Genomic DNA, 16,150 nt, shown 5'->3' with positions numbered 1-16,150 from the left:
CCCATTACGCAAAAATGAAGAGCCCAAACTGCACTTTTACTCATAGAAAGTGACAGCGTGGTCATGCTAGCGCTGTCCATGTATAATATACACACGAAAGTTCGTACTGACCTTTCTTTGAGGGCGATCGCACATCCACCGGTCAAACAAGAGTGCAGGGAAACCTCTCGATTACGGAAGACGACATAATGAAGGCTTAGCCTATCGATGAACGGTAGCTAGGGCTCTCGAGTCCATTTAAGAGATGCCCATCTTCACATAAGGAGATATAGCATGGTATGGAGTACATACTATATAATCCGGACCAAGTTAGAAAGCGATCCTGACGTTCCCATACCACAAAACATTTATCGTCCCTAGTTCCTTACTTGCTCTTCTTTCTCTCCACATAAAGCTGGCCTCTTCTTCCTCTCCTCCTCCTCCTCCTCCTCCTCTATTGACCACCGTTGATGAGCATCGATCGGAAAGGCTAGTGGCGTCGCCTCAAGGACAGAGAAGGAAAGAGCTATGGAGCATCGTTCGCGCCCTCTAAACCTTTGCCATGTCGACCCGAAATTAATCGCCGTCAACCGCGCACACATGCTCATCCATGGAGCAGCTCTACTTATCCTTATACACTATAGAGCTTCCTTTTTCTTCGCCGAAGAAGCTAGCTCACCGGGCCAACCCACCACTTTGGCTTGGCTCATTATTTTCCTGGGCGAGCTAACGCTGTCCCTCACGTGGCTTCTCCACCAGGCCTTCCGATGGCGGCCCGTGTCGCGGACCGCCTTTCCCGAGAGGTTGCCCGGCGATGGGGAGCTCCCGTCGATAGACGTGCTGGTGTGCACAGCGGACCCCGATAAGGAGCCCACCGTGGCAGTGATGAATACGGTGATATCGGCAATGGCGCTCGACTATCCACCGGAGAAGCTCCACGTGTACCTCTCAGACGACGGCAGCTCGCTGCTCACGCTGCACGGGATGAGGGAGGCGTACGATTTCGCGAGACGGTGGTTGCCGTTTTGCAAGAGGTATGGATTAAAGACGAGGTGTCCCAAGGCTTATTTCATGGATAACGAGGATGTGAGCGCTAGCGTGGGGTACGAATCCGAGAAGGAGGAGGTCAAGGTTAGTTTTTGTTCGGTGACGTCATATTACTTGGTGCTGACGTTGTATACTTTATTATGTCATTTTTTCCTTTTCGCCAATTAATGCATATTCTCTATCATTAACATTATCGAGAATATATTGAGTGCCTATAGCCGGCACAACAATAAAAAGGACTTGAAATGGCGACACGTGTCCAAAATGAGCCAAACGTGAGACTCGCCTGCAAGCTCTCTCCTCCCTCTCGCCCAAATGCCAAACTCCCTTGCCACCCTCTCTCTCTTTTCTCTCCCTTACACGCTCTCTCTCTCTCTCTTCGCCGCCCCCTCTGTATCCCGCCAAGCTCTCCTCCAACCGACGAACTTTGTGCCGGCGGTGGCAACCTTTTGAGGTAGAGGTGGAGCCGTGTGGTGTTTCGTCGGACGAGGGTTCGGTCATGACTCAAAGGGAGAAAAAGCACAACCAGTAGAGGGCAGCGAGCTGTCGCCGAATCCGCACTGTGGCTCGTCGATCAGACGAGGGCATGGTGGCTCATCCGATGAACCACCGTGCAGCTCCACCTCGAAGCTGCCTCCACCGTGGCGAAGTTCATTAGTTGGGTACGGTGGCTCGTCTGACAAACCATCGCATGGCTCCACCTCGAGGTTGCCTTTGCCACCACGAAGTTCTTCGGTCGGATGAGGGCGTGGTGGCTCGAAAGGTTGCCTTCGCTGGCACGAAATTCGTCGGTAGGAGGAGGGCTCAATGGAATAAAGAGGAGGCGGCAAAGAGATTTTCTCGAGAGAGAGAGTGCAAGGAAGTCTGGCATTTGGGCGAGAGCGAGGAGAGAGGAGAGAGCATACAGCATTTGGACGAGAGAGAGGAGAGAGGAGAGGAGAGAGCTTGCAGGAGAGTGATGTTTGGACTCACTTTGGACACGTGTCATCGTTTTAGACTCCTTTTTTGTTGCGGTAATAGCAGCACTCAATATTTTCTTATCATAGTCGGCATTATTGAGGTATTGAAGCTTCATCGTATTTGACCGCCTCCCCCCTCCCCCGCCAAAAAAAAAGAAAAAATAGGCTTCATCGTAAGTCCTCCACTAGTTCGTTGGGCTGTTAGAATTGGGCAATCTGTCCACTAAAATCACAATATCAAAAAAGAGAGAACTTTGCGATTGTTTCACAGAATATTCAATATTTGAAAAACTTTTTTCGAAAAAAGAATCAGTTATATTGTTTAGATAAATTAGTCAACGAATAATGTCTTCAATATCGACAACAATTCATGCCTAATTATTTTTGTAGGAGATGAAAATATTTCGCATTCATTTATTAAGCAATATAGACAATCATTTTTCCAAAAATGTTTTATAAATTTTGAGATTTCCATTAAAAAAAATCACCATTAGAGTAAGCATAAATGAAAATAACTCGACCAATGTAATTCTTCTGCCATTTGAAGACTTTAACAACCTAGTCTCTCACCAACCCCTCGTATCAACAGTGAATATAATAGCCAGTAAATTTTTTCTTTATGCTGATGTATTTTATAACTAATGAAAAAAATCAACCTCCCTCCCGCTTCACGCCCCATGCCCAAGATGCTCTCCGACGACACACTCCCTACCGTCTCTGGCCAAGCTATAAGACCGAACTACTTAAGTATTTAATCAAGACATATCATATCTAATGCCACACGACTCAGTACAGAAATCTGCTAAATTTATGGTACCCCTAGAATGTCCCTAATGTTGTCATTAACGCATATTTCTTGGTTCAAAGTAGATTTAATTAATGGACGTGTTCGGTTGGATACTAGGCCATAAAGTAGTTGCTTAGACTCGCCCCTTGGCTTGAAAATTTCAGATTTTCTTTATGATCTGGCTATGTTTAGATGGGTTCAAGCAGGACTTTTGGGTTGAGAAAATCAAAGTACGATTCTGGGACAGGAAAACCTTTCGCAACAAAGTTCGATTAGCCATAATTCTCCGATTTGAAAGGAATCGACAAAGGGTATATGTCGATTAAAGTGATGTAACTTCATTATTTACTTTTTTAAAGGAGAAGTATGAATTGTTCGAGGCGCATATAAATGGATATAGAAACAGGAACTATGGTGAATCATGGGATGGGAGGCTGGATCATCCATCTACCATTGAGGTATTTATTATTATTATTTTTTTTGGTGAGATATTACACAAAACTCCACGGAACTTTGGGGAGTACATGTTTGCCCATAACTTTCAACCATCACACGTTATCCCCACGAAGCTTCCATATTTTTCGTTAGCATGTGTAGCGCACGCGACTATTAAGGGGCAAATGCATATTTTCATCTCATTTTTTTGGATAGAATTTTTTTAGCTTTTATTTTTCTACAAAAAAAAGAGACAAAATAAAGAAAGTGGAGAGAAAGTAATTTCACCAAAATTTATTTAAAAGTAATAGTTGGTAGAAATTGATGATATATTTATAAAACTATTAGGATATTTTAAGAAAAACGAAATAATTAAGTTTACAGGACAAAAGGCCTATACCAAAAAGTCAAATGGACAAAAAATGGATACTCATTATGTATTTTTAAATAGTTCATTTATGCAAAATATGGTTGATCAATAAAATTATTAAATCACCTTAAATGTTGATCAGTCATTTATAGCGCGTTTGGTTATGTTTGTATTTATCTATTTTTCTATTCTTTTATTATCCATAATTTAAAAAGAACATAAATTTGTTTGTGTATGTTGATTAATTTTTCTATTCCTCAAAATAAAATAAAATAAAAATAGTTAGGGAATAGATTTGCAATAAAAACAAGAAGTAAAAAAAAAAATCTACTTTTTTATTCTCGAGAACAAAAGGAGAAATAAGGTTATTTTAGAGGAACAACCTCAGCATAATCTAATGCTCCTCTTTACACAATCAACATAAGGTCTGGGTAAGACTCACATCCTGACCGGGTCTCTTGACCCAATCCAAGTCCCCATTAAAAAATAAAATAAAAATCAAAATTTTAGGAGAAAATTTAGAAATTAGATTTTGAATGTTTTACTAGATTTTAGTATTAATTCTAGTTTGGAATTAATTTAACAAAAAAATGTGAAAATCATTTGGTGAAAATTGGATTCAAAATTGAATAAGCTCTTAGAATTTTACCATATGGATTTTTTTTTTAATGCCATTATCTTCAAAAGACAATACTAGGTTATGACAGCTTGGCAACTCCACTGAAAGAATATATCTCATTCCCTTAAGATTCTATTATAGACATCTTTGAAGATCATCTGCAATTTTGTTTTAATAAAAATTAGATGCTCTGAGAAATTTTTTGCATCACCATTTGTCTTTTTTTCATAGTAGTCTAATAAGCTTGTGCTCCATGAATTTCCAATGTCATTTGCTTGAAGGTCTGATAAGTTTATGCAAATAAGCACACCAACTTTAGAATCGCCTTCATTCTCAGTTGTTTCGTCCTTGCCCATTTTTCCAATCAACGTTTGCTCTTCTTCTTGCAGCTAAAAAAATTCAAAAGGTCTATATATTTGTTTATTGTAATACCCAAAGGTTTATTATCAATTTGTTCATATTGTGAGTTATAAACCAGTATGACTCTCTACTACTATTTTCAACCATCTATCTTTGACTAATTATTACATTGGATTTTCTGAGGCTATCTTAGAATATCTTGATTAGTTAAATCCTTACAAAAGTCCAATTTATTCAGACATGAATTGTTTAAGTCTCCACTGACATTTTTATAATAAATGAAAAAATTGTAATAATTTTTTTTAGGGTTGTACCGAATGCATTTATGTTCTTTTCTTGTTCCAAGTATATAAATCTTGTATAATTACCAAATGCATCATAAAATAACTTTACTAATGTTTTGTCAAGTCTAGGAAATCATTCTTTATGATTTTTTATAGTTTTTTGTTGGCCGATATTTTTTACATTAGCTCAACCCTTAAATATAGATAATAAGTAAATAATTTTTGTCATTTGACCTTTTTCCAATCAAGACAATCTGCCTTTTATTTAATTTTTATTCTTTTTCTTAAAATACCTCATTTAGTTCTAATAATTTGGCTATATTCATTGAATTTAACAAATATTTATTTTTCTATATAAGTATTTCAGTTAATTTAATTTTCACCCATTTTTATATATTTGTCGGTTTTACAGCTATTAAGGGTAAGAGAGATATTTAATTAGCATGAGTAATACACCTCAAAAGCCATGTGTATTACTCATGCTAATTAAAAAACCAAATGATTAATAGTTGTAACAAAATATAAGTTTATATTAACATATACTACTTCGAAAGTACAAGCTTATGTTGTGCAATTGTTCCTTTTCGTTCCATAAAGGACAAATACCACAATAAAGTGCCAAACTATGCCCCTTGTGGCACACAACCCAATTTTTTTTTTTTTTTGTATCATCAAAAATCCTAAACTTGACTACTATAACACAAATATCCCCAATTTTTTTTGTGTTATGAAGAAACCTAAGCTTATCATATGTGACATATATACCATCTATTTCAATTTCATTCGTGGTATTATATCATAAAAGAAAGTTTAGGGTATTTGTGTCATTATGGACAAATTTAAGATTTTTAATGACACATAAAAAAAGATCAGAGTATTTATATCATAGTGGATATAGTTTGAAATTTTTGCAGTGTTAACTTTTCCATAAATACAGATTTGATCATTAATCTTGGACATTCGCTTTACGATTCGAACCCATTTTGACACGTGGGATTCTGACCCATTTTAGTTCTTTGGTTCCATTCCATTCCACTTGATTAGCAAAAGAAAAGGCTCTAGTCAAGATTTTTTTATCAAGAGACATAAAATATTGAAATTATTCTTCAGGTGATCCATGGAAATTCCTCAGACGAAGTTGTGCAAGCTGACCAACAGCAAATGCCTCTGCTTGTTTACGTCTCCAGGGAAAAAAGGCCTTCTTACCCTCATAACTTCAAAGCTGGAGCTCTCAATGTTCTGGTATGCTACTCAAGTTTCGCATTTTCACTGGGGAGAGAACAGCATAAATACATATAATATGTACTTGTAATATCGATCACACTACTCGATGTTGCTCCTCCTTTACAGCTTCGCGTGTCGGGGGTGATAAGCAACTCGCCGTATGTATTAGTGCTGGACTGTGACATGTATTGCAACGACCCATCCTCGGCGAGGAGGGCAATCTGCTTCCACTTGGACCCGACATTGTCTCCATCGCTTTCATTCGTTCAATTCCCTCAATCGTTCCATAATATCAGCAAGAACGACATCTACGACAGTAAACACAGATCGCCATTTGGGGTGAGAGAAAAAGACTATAATAGTAATCAAATTTTTTATTATGCACTTACTAGTTCCTCAGCCTTATTGAGCAAATCGTACATGTGAAATTATTTTGATGAATCCATTTTTAACCGATAACTTTGGCTTTCTTTCAGATATTATGGTGTGGAATGGACGGGTTGCAAGGACCTTTAATATCTGGTACTGGCTTTTATGTTAAGAGAGAGTCCTTGTACAGCAAACCCATGCAAGAAGGTAAGTCAAAATAGCCATATGTTAAGGTAGGATCTTGGATAGCAAATCCATGCAATGTAATCAACTATCTTGCTGATTGGAAAGGTACTACAGCTAATCTCATGGATTTGAAAGCAATCTTTGGCCATTCCAATGAGTTTATTAAACATCTTCACTGGAGCGACAAGCTTAATAAGAACATTCTCAGCGAACTGGGAGCAGTCTGCAGAGACACCGAACATTTAGCTTCTTGTCACTATGAAAACGGAACAAAATGGGGTCAAGAGGCAAGTACAATCAAAAGAACAAAATAACCAAAACCCTTGTAATTTGCTGCAATTAGTGACTCCATTTCCTCTATATTTAGCTCGTGGTCGCTCTTGCTCCAGGTCGGTTTCAAGTATGGATCTGTGACCGAAGACTTCTTCACCAGCTTCGCCTTGCACTGCAAAGGATGGAAATCAGTGTACTGTTGCCCATCGCGGCCTCAATTTTTGGGGGCTTCCACGACAAATTTGAATGACCTACTGGTTCAAATCACAAGATGGAGTTCCGGGTGGGCTCAGGTCGGGTTCTCCAGATTCTCTCCTCCGATTTATGGACCATGGAGAATGAGCATTCTTCAGAGCATGTGTTATACCGAGCTTGCGTTCTTCCCCCTCTACTGCTTGCCTCTCTGCTGCTTAGCCATCATTCCCCAGATATGTCTATTCAATGGCGTCCCCATTTATCCGGAGGTAAGCTATTCTCATATGTAGGCTTTTCATTCCCGTGAATCAATCAAGTCTTTGATGCTATTGAACTCGAGTAACAAATAATCATGACTCATGAACATCGATTCTTTTGGCACGCCAGGTTTCGAGCTCATTGTTCCTCGTGTATTGCTTCGTTTTCCTATCTTCACTTTCCAAGCATCTCTACGAGGTCGTCGTGAGTGGTCACTCGGTCCGGACGTTTATAAACGAGCAACGGATATGGATGATACACTCGGTGACCACTTATCTATACGGGAGCATAAATGCCGTTCTGACGAAAACCGGGGTGAGGAGAGCGAGCTTCTTGCCTACTAGCAAGGTTGCCGATGACGAGCAAATGGAGATGTACGAAAAGGGCGTGTTTGATTTCCGAACATCGATCGTGTTCTTGGCCCCGATGGTGGCTCTAGTGATGTTGAGCATGGCTTCCTTTGTCGGAGGAATCGTTCGGGTGCTCGTCTTGGGAGGTTGGGACAAGTTGCTTGGGCAGATTGCTCTGTCGTTCTTCATCCTGGTGATGGGCTACCCTGTGATTGAAGGGATGGTAAGGTCGGATAAAGGACGCATTCCATTGTCAGCCGCTGTACAGTCGGCTCTACTTTCCTCGGCACTGCTGTGGTTGGGTTCAGCTCTTCTTGTGTACCGAGAGATGAATGGTAGACGTGCAAGTTACTCTTGGTATTAGGGGTGACAGTTCGTGTTGATATGTCATGATTATTATTATAATTCGAATTTATGTAGACCTAGAAACATATAGATTTTGATTCTATATGCCATATAACTATAATATGATGAAGCCACATTAATATTTGTGAGTTTGTATTCAAATATGAAGTTAAGCGTGGTATGTCATGTCATATTTTATTTAAGTTTTCATTTTGTAATTTATATTTATTTCAAGATACGTTCTTATCGAATAAAATAGTCGCGTCTGACATCATCAATTCTAGTTGTTCTGTTATGGATTTATTTAATACCACAAATTTGTGGGGTCTATTTCCCTTTCTTTTTTTTTCTTTTTTCTTTTTTTGGCAAAGAGTGGTTGTGGGAAGCCTTCTCCATTCCCAATCTATAATTTCTATTTTCTTAATGTTTTTAGGTAAAGCTTGAGAGAACACGAGGAACTTATCAATAAATAAAATTAATAACTTTTTGGCGGAGCAAGAATCGCACAAATTGAAGATTACATCAGAGAGAAAAGCATGGTCAAGATTTAGTCAAACCACATGAACTGTAGCAGTGATACAATATAAAAAGTTTTGTGGTTGTCACTACATAACTATGAATTTAGTATCACAATGAAAATAGTAATGTAGCCTTATAAATAGAAACCTTTATGATCTTAGTGTACGAAGTGATGTCAGATGTGGCAAATCATCATGAATATTTACCAAAAAAAGAAAAAGAAAAGAGGCTCATATCAAAACATTACACCTAAGCATTTAATAAGAATCTATGTATTAATATGTAATCCATTTTATAACTAGTTTTTTGAAATGAACCCTAAAACATAGCAATCAACTAAAGTGTACCCCACTTTCACATAACTGAAATGGGGTTTCCACTTGAGTAACTCCTAAGTAAAGACCTACCTACAGTACTTAGCCTGAATTATTTCGTAATTTTCTAAACCATAGCACTTTATCAATTGGTGACACCATATCAATGGGTCGCATAATGTGGATGCACAGCATGATAAAGGTTAATGTATTTCTATTGTAACATAAAGTTGGCTCTACAACAAAGAAAGTACCATAGGACTTATTTTATCGCAATTAACATACTTAAGAATTATAAAAGTTAGATTCCACATTTTAAATTCTTGACAATGCGTAAGAATCTTATGATGATTTACTCATATTAAATGTTTGATAAAGGACTATTCTATGAATGGGAGTCCACGTTAAGTACTCAAGGCACCATTTAACAAAAGGTCCTCTTAATCAAGAATAAGGCATAGGCCAAGACTTTTGAGCATAGGCCAAGACTTTTGAGCCAGCTAAAACTTTCACAGAAGGAATATGATTAGTTATCCCAGTGCATACATCAAGATCTGAAATTTCAAATGACATCTCCATTATTATATATAATAAATAATAATTATATATATATATATATATATATATATATATATATATTTAGATCATCATCGCTTGATGACGCACATCGAGTGAATTATATTGGTCCTAAAATGGATTGGTCCCATAAAGATGATCCTATCAAAGTCCACGAACATGAAACATTAGCATCACTCATTAAGTTTTTATTTTAAACATTGAAATCCACCGTCCATCCATTAGAAACTAAAAGTTTGCATAGAATAATTCCTACTTTTTGAGCTTTCAATTTTCATTTTAACAAATGATGGTGGGAACGCATAGAAATTTTCAAGATGTCTCAATATGAACATGCGTGTTCATATATAATTTTAGATTTCATAATTTGCGATAAGCAAATCAATTTATCATGAAACAACCGTCGAGAAGTGAAGAAATTATTCTAAAATTCTAATCGCTTGGAAATTGGTCAAGGGCTCACCACATAAGATTAGAATGGTGTAAATATGAGTAATTTATTGAATACATAACCTTTTCTCCCGTAATTTCACAATTTTTTAGGGAAGTCCCTTTGACCCAATATAGCTCCGCATTTTTTAGAAATTGCTTTTGAGGACTCTGCATAGAAACAATAAAAGAAAACCTTTTATTTTTATCTTTTTGCTGAGTGTGAAATGTCTCAAGTTACTCCTTTGACAAACTTCTATGTTGTCATAAATTTTTTAGTTGACTTTCTTCGACACGCAAGTATTATTATTATGATTGGTTACTCCCAAGGAAGCAATTGCTCGCCTACAATTGGTGCCTCATGCACAAATAGCTCCTACGCACTCATATAAAAGGAATTTTACACAAATAGCCTTCTCTATTCTAGATTGGAAGATTATAATTTCCTCTCTCTATCTCTTTATTTGCCTGATAATTGTTATTTCTATCTTGAGATAAATATATATATATATATATATGTGTGTGTGTGTGTATTCATCTAAATTATGTTTTAATTTCTCTAGATAATTTCGGTTTGAATAAATGATAAACACACTTCAAGGTTGAATAAAAATATACTTCGCTCCTTACTTAGCTAAAGTGCCTAACGTGTCTGTCCAAATCCAAATCCAAATCCTACGTTTGCAGTTGCTTGCGCTTGTGCATAAGCACGCTAGGCAGTGGAGTAAATCGCGGGGCTCCTTCAAGAAATTCAAATAACGAAATTCGGGAAAAAAAAAAAAAAGGATCATTACCCAAAAGAAATTAAAAAAAAAAAGAAGAAGAAGGAAGGGGGCAGAATCGGTATTTCTGGGTGCGACGAGGAAGATCCTATTAATACGGGGGTGGGGCAATTCGGGTTCGGGGCGTCTTCAACCTCGTCCTCCTCCATTCATATCCACTCCCCTTTCTGCGCACTGCTATAACTCCGCCAAGATTCCGCCATTACTATACACAGTAGCACCTGAAACGGAGCGCCTATAGTGATCTACTGGTAGCGTCCTTTCGCCCAGAGTAGAAAACACACGACCCGCGAAAGGCACCGCGAAGCTTCGTCCGACTGATCCAGGTCTCTCTCTCTCTCTCTCTCTGTTTTCTTGCTGTTTTTCATTCTTTTCCCGGAGATGTTTTCTTGCTGATTTTCATTCTTTTCCCGGAAAACTCACGTAGAAGAATAGAGAGAGAGAGAGAGAGAGAGAGAGAGAAGAGGAAAGAACGTCCCTTGCTTGTTGAGTGAGATGAGGTTTCTCTTGTGGGTGGCTCGTTGACATGGCTTACAACTCGATTTGGCGTTTCGAAACGGATAAAGGAGACCTTCTTTTTCTCTTGTAACGAAGCGCGGAGGATGAGGGTTCCGATCGTTCGAGATTTTACTATTTCCTTTTTTCCACGCGGTTCTCCTTTCCTTTTCTCTCTCGAGGCGTCTAAAATTCAAAGGCGTCAATCAAGCAAAAGCACATTCAATTCCAGCAAAACTACGTGGGTGTGGTTCAGCTGTAGCCTCTAAGTATGCAGCTCAGGTAGTTAGAAGCACATTTATTTTCGGATTCTTATAATCTGCCAAAAAATAAGATTTCCCAAAAAAAAAACAAAAGCCACGGTGCCATATCCATCTCCTAGATCACTCGTGACTAAATATATTCCAATCATTTTAATCTAGCATAGTTTAAACTTTTTATCACATGAGATCCATCAAATTTAATTCATTGATATATTTGATTTATCTAATGATTTTCCTCTTCTTTTTTTTTTTTTTCTTCTTCTTGATGCATCTCATCAGACACTCCAACCAACATGAACGAACGCCGCCCCCTTCGGGCTTATGCTAGCGTGTGTTATCGGGAAGCATGTGTGGGGTCATCTTCGAGTCAATTTTCTTAGGATTAAAGAAGAACGTCACGCTGTCATCTAATCTCAAAGTCAACTGCACCGCACCTCTCATTTAATTGGGGCCAACTGGGGCCCATGAGCGGCCCGTTCGCTCCTTAGAAGAAGTCTTTGAAATCGACATCCCATGATGCGATAGAAAACTCGTTGGTGCGATGTTTTATTGACTTCGCCCTCGAGCTACTATGGTTACCTTCTTATTTTTCTTTTTTCATTTTTCGGTACTGAAAAATAGCCGTTTGACTTTCCTAAAGTTTTCTTCTTCTTTTTTTTTTTAAAGAAAGAAATAAATCGGCACGTAATAATGTCACTTCAAAATAGGCAGGAGCCAGGATGGGTTTCGAATTCTTTCTCCTTTTGGCGGAACTCACGGATCCCACCGCATTTATTATGATTTGGTTTCGATGGGTTCTCACCTGCCACGTTTGGCTACGCCATGCAAGAGCCTCGCCACGTCCGCACGTCGATCGCCCTATTGTTATTTTCGTTCGGCATTTTGAATTTGGAGATAAAAAAAAATGGTCCATATTTCGAAAGTTAAGGTGTGATTAGTGATTATCTGTATCACCTTGTTCCAATAGTGTCATATTAAAATTTTTCCATAATTCGTTGAAAAATTCCATCTTTACTTCCTCCTTTTCAGTTAGCATTAGACTGGATACCTTAAATGTTGCGCCTTTCCTACTTTTGAGCTTAGTTGGCACTTAAACATGCGATGGCGATGAAGCTCTTCGTAAACCCTTTAAAAATTCTCGAGATTACATCGGGATTTGTACGTGAAATCGCCTGCTGATTTTCGGTTTTCTGCAGTGAGACTTCGAGTGGGTAAGAGAGAGGGAGAGAGAGATCGGCGACGGCGGAGGGCCGGGGGCGATGGCGACGACGAACGGGACGAACGCGACCTCGTGTCCGGCGGCGATGAAGGCCACCTCGAACGGGGTGTTCCAAGGCGACAACCCACTGGACTTCGCCCTTCCGCTGGCGATACTGCAGATATGCCTCGTCGTCTTGGTCACTCGCTTCCTGGCTTTCCTCCTCAGGCCGCTCAGGCAACCTCGCGTCATTGCTGAGATCGTGGTATGTTATTCCTCCCGCCGTACGGTGGAGTCTCCCTCTGTTCAATTTCTCTATTTTCCTGTTGCCATCTTCGGGTTTTCTCAATGAATGGCGCTCTACTTATTAAAGGAAAAATGAAAACTTTGGCTTGGTTCGTTTCGGAATTACAGTGCGAGAGTTGATTCTGTTTGCTTCGAATCATGCTAATCTGCTAAGGATTTTGGCTAGAGATATTTTCATTTGGAGAAAGAAGATTGGTAGTGTTGGCTTTAATTTATGGTACTGATAAAGAGGACTAGTTAGATCGTGTCTGGAGCTTCTTTTGACCCTGGAAATGGAAATCGTTATGAACGCTGCTGAGCGCTATGCTTTGGTAAATTCCCAGGAGATTTTGAAAGTGAAAGTATGGTGTTTTCGTTGATGAAAGTCCGTGACATTTTTTAAAGCAATCGAAGGCACTGAACGAGTAATGTCGCTTTCGCATCTCGTCGTGCTTATGGCAGGGAGGGATACTGCTCGGGCCCTCGGCGCTGGGTCGGAATCACCACTATCTGCAGAGGATCTTCCCGGCGAGAAGCCTCACGGTGTTGGACACTCTGGCCAACCTGGGCCTCCTCTTCTTCCTCTTCCTCGTGGGCCTCGAGCTCGACCCGAGCTCGCTCCGCCGGACAGGCAAGAAAGCCCTGAGCATTGCGGCTGCTGGGATTAGCCTCCCCTTTGCAATGGGAATTGGCACGTCTTTCGTCCTCCGGGGGACGATTTCCAAATCGGTGGATGGACCGCCCTTTCTTGTGTTCATGGGCGTCGCGCTTTCCATCACGGCGTTCCCGGTTCTGGCACGTATCCTGGCTGAACTCAAGCTTCTGACCACCGACGTTGGCCGGATGGCCATGTCGGCAGCTGCCGTCAACGATGTAGCTGCCTGGGTTCTACTTGCCCTGGCTATTTCACTTTCAGGAACCGGCCGTTCTCCTCTTGTTTCTCTATGGGTTTTCTTGTGCGGCATCGCTTTCGTTGTCGGCTGCATATTCTTAGTCCCACCTATTTTCAGGTGGATGGCGAAGCGATGCCCCGAGGGTGAGCCAGTCGACGAGATGTATGTATGCGCTACCTTGGCAGGTGTTTTAGCCGCAGGTTTCGCGACTGATGCTATTGGCATTCACGCCCTTTTCGGCGCTTTCGTCATCGGAGTTCTTGTCCCGAAAGAGGGGCCATTTGCTGTAGCCCTCGTCGAGAAAGTTGAGGACCTCATTTCGGGCCTGTTCCTTCCGCTCTACTTCGTATCGAGTGGTTTGAAGACGGACATAGCGGCGATCCGGGGCGCTCAGTCCTGGGGTCTCCTTGTTCTGGTTATATGCACGGCCTGTTTCGGGAAGATCGTGGGCACATTGGCTGCGACCCTTGCGTTCAAAGTCCCCTTTAAGGAGGCTCTAGCTCTGGGGTTCCTGATGAACACTAAAGGATTGGTGGAGCTCATCGTCCTCAATATCGGAAAAGACAGGAAGGTAAAATCAATCTTTTCGTTTCGTTCGATCTTGATCTGAATTTTGCACTTGGTTAAAGCTATTCTCTTGAGTGTTCTGCTGTTGCAAAATCTATCTGGCAGGTGCTGAATGATCAAACGTTCGCCATCATGGTCCTGATGGCCGTGTTCACGACCTTCATCACGACGCCCCTAGTGGTGGCGGTATACAAGCCTGCGCAGATGAAAAGCAAAGGCACTTACAAGCACAGAAAGACTGAGAGGAAAAATCCCGAGTCGCAGCTCCGTATCTTGGCCTGCTTTCACAGCATCAAGAATATCCCTACGTTCATCAACCTCATCGAGGCCTCGCGCGGCACAGAGAAGAGGGAAGGGCTCTGCGTCTATGCCATGCACCTCATGGAGCTCTCCGAGAGGTCGTCTGCGATTCTCATGGTTCACAAGGCGCGGAAGAATGGCCTTCCCTTCTGGAACAAGGGGCAGGACCCTGATAACCAGATCGTCGTGGCTTTTGAGGCTTTCCGGCAGCTCAGCCATGTGTTGATCCGGCCAATGACTGCGATTTCCCCGATGTCCACCATACATGAGGATATCTGCGCCAGTGCCGAGAGGAAAAGGGCAGCCATCATAATCCTGCCTTTCCACAAGCACCAGAGGCTCGATGGGGTGATGGAGACAACAAGGACCGAGTTTCGGTTCGTCAACAAGAAGGTTCTCGAGCACGCTCCATGCTCGGTCGGGATCTTAGTGGACCGCGGGCTTGGAGGAGGCTCCCACGTGCCCGCAAGCGATGTTTCCTCGACCATCACTGTCCTGTTCTTTGGGGGCCAAGATGATTGTGAAGCTCTGGCTTATGGCAAGCGTATGGCAGAGCATCCTGGGATTAGTCTATCGGTGGTCTCGTTCGTCGTGAACCCTGAGATTGCTGGGGAAATTGTCGGAGTCGGCATCAATGACGAGGCTTCTTCCCACACTAAGTCAATGTCAGGGGATCAGTTGTTCCTCACTGAATTCAAGAATCCGGATGCGGATTCTATTAAGTATGAAGAGAGACAAGTAAAAACTCCAGGAGAAGCCATTGACGTGATCAAGGAATTTAGCCGCTGCAATCTGTTTTTGGTCGGTCGGAGGCCGGAGGGCCAGATAGCTGCGGCGATGGACACAAAGAGCGAGACCCCAGAGCTGGGGCCAGTCGGTAGCTTACTGTCTTCATCGGAGTTCACCACGGCCTCGGTGTTGGTGGTTCAGCAATATGCAGGAGGGATTTCTCTCGACTCGGAGTCAGTGGAGCATGTCGGATCGGGGCGGGGCGAAGAGTCGGAAGCCAATTGATTCGGTCAGGTTGTCCATAAACTGGTGCTGAACGCGATGTGGACGTGTAATAAGAGGTGATGAAAAATTAGTAGCAAAGTTCGAACTGATCGGTTTCATTCTGTATGTCTTCTGGTGATCAATTACCTTCATAGTTGCTGAGGTGGATAGCTGTAGTATCGAAATCCTTGCATTCTGTGAGCTATGATTGCCTGCCAAATTTGTGAAGTTTTCTTTTAGTAGGCTTATGGCTTTTTTTTCCAACATTAAGAGAAACTCTAATGTCATGAAAAGAGGTGATCGATTCTTGATTTGGTCCGGTTCAAAGTGGAACTAAGAACTGGACTAGGAAAACCAATTTCCAAAATTTAGAACCGTACCCAATATCGATGAGGTCCTATGGAACTAGTAACTTATTTTTGCCATTTTTTTCTCACTACTTGGAATCAAACCAAGATAGTGTTTAATTCATATTTTACTAAGTTTTTAAAGAAAT

The 16,150-nt window shown here is 41.0% G+C and overlaps 2 protein-coding genes across 5 annotated transcripts in view; both read left to right on the top strand.

The window, feature by feature from the left end:
- LOC104443950 (cation/H(+) antiporter 18) overlaps positions 1-15,893 on the top strand; it is a 74,550-nt gene extending 58,657 nt beyond the window's left edge. The window contains exons 1-4 of one of the 2 annotated variants that reach the window (XM_010057509.3): positions 10,801-10,986; positions 12,615-12,881; positions 13,364-14,365; positions 14,467-15,893. In XM_010057509.3, the coding sequence (XP_010055811.2) occupies positions 12,678-12,881; positions 13,364-14,365; positions 14,467-15,675 (2,415 nt within the window). In that variant the 5' untranslated portion in view covers positions 10,801-10,986; positions 12,615-12,677 and the 3' untranslated portion in view covers positions 15,676-15,893. Of the gene's footprint in view, positions 1-10,800; positions 10,987-12,614; positions 12,882-13,363; positions 14,366-14,466 lie in introns of those variants that run through there. The other variant, XM_039312790.1, reaches the window with a different exon arrangement.
- LOC104443951 (cellulose synthase A catalytic subunit 4 [UDP-forming]) lies at positions 286-8,250 on the top strand. Of its 3 annotated transcripts, none has more exons than XM_039312791.1 (8): positions 286-1,110; positions 3,132-3,230; positions 5,951-6,082; positions 6,191-6,403; positions 6,541-6,640; positions 6,734-6,906; positions 7,009-7,356; positions 7,475-8,250. In XM_039312791.1, the coding sequence occupies exons 1-8, from the start codon at positions 508-510 to the stop codon at positions 8,057-8,059; spliced, it is 2,253 nt and encodes a 750-aa protein (XP_039168725.1). In that variant the 5' UTR covers positions 286-507; the 3' UTR covers positions 8,060-8,250. The 3 variants fall into 3 exon arrangements, with proteins under 3 accessions (XP_039168725.1, XP_018729713.2, XP_039168726.1); XM_018874168.2 differs by having other exon boundaries at positions 6,725-6,906; XM_039312792.1 differs by lacking the exon at positions 3,132-3,230 and having other exon boundaries at positions 6,725-6,906.
- Positions 15,894-16,150: the final 257 nt, after the last annotated feature.

The sequence above is a fragment of the Eucalyptus grandis genome, chromosome 5, assembly GCF_016545825.1.
Source record: "Eucalyptus grandis isolate ANBG69807.140 chromosome 5, ASM1654582v1, whole genome shotgun sequence".
NCBI lineage: Eukaryota > Viridiplantae > Streptophyta > Magnoliopsida > Myrtales > Myrtaceae > Eucalyptus > Eucalyptus grandis.
The sequence above is the reverse complement of the archived record's forward strand: the minus strand, read 5'-3'. Positions and strand labels throughout refer to the sequence as shown.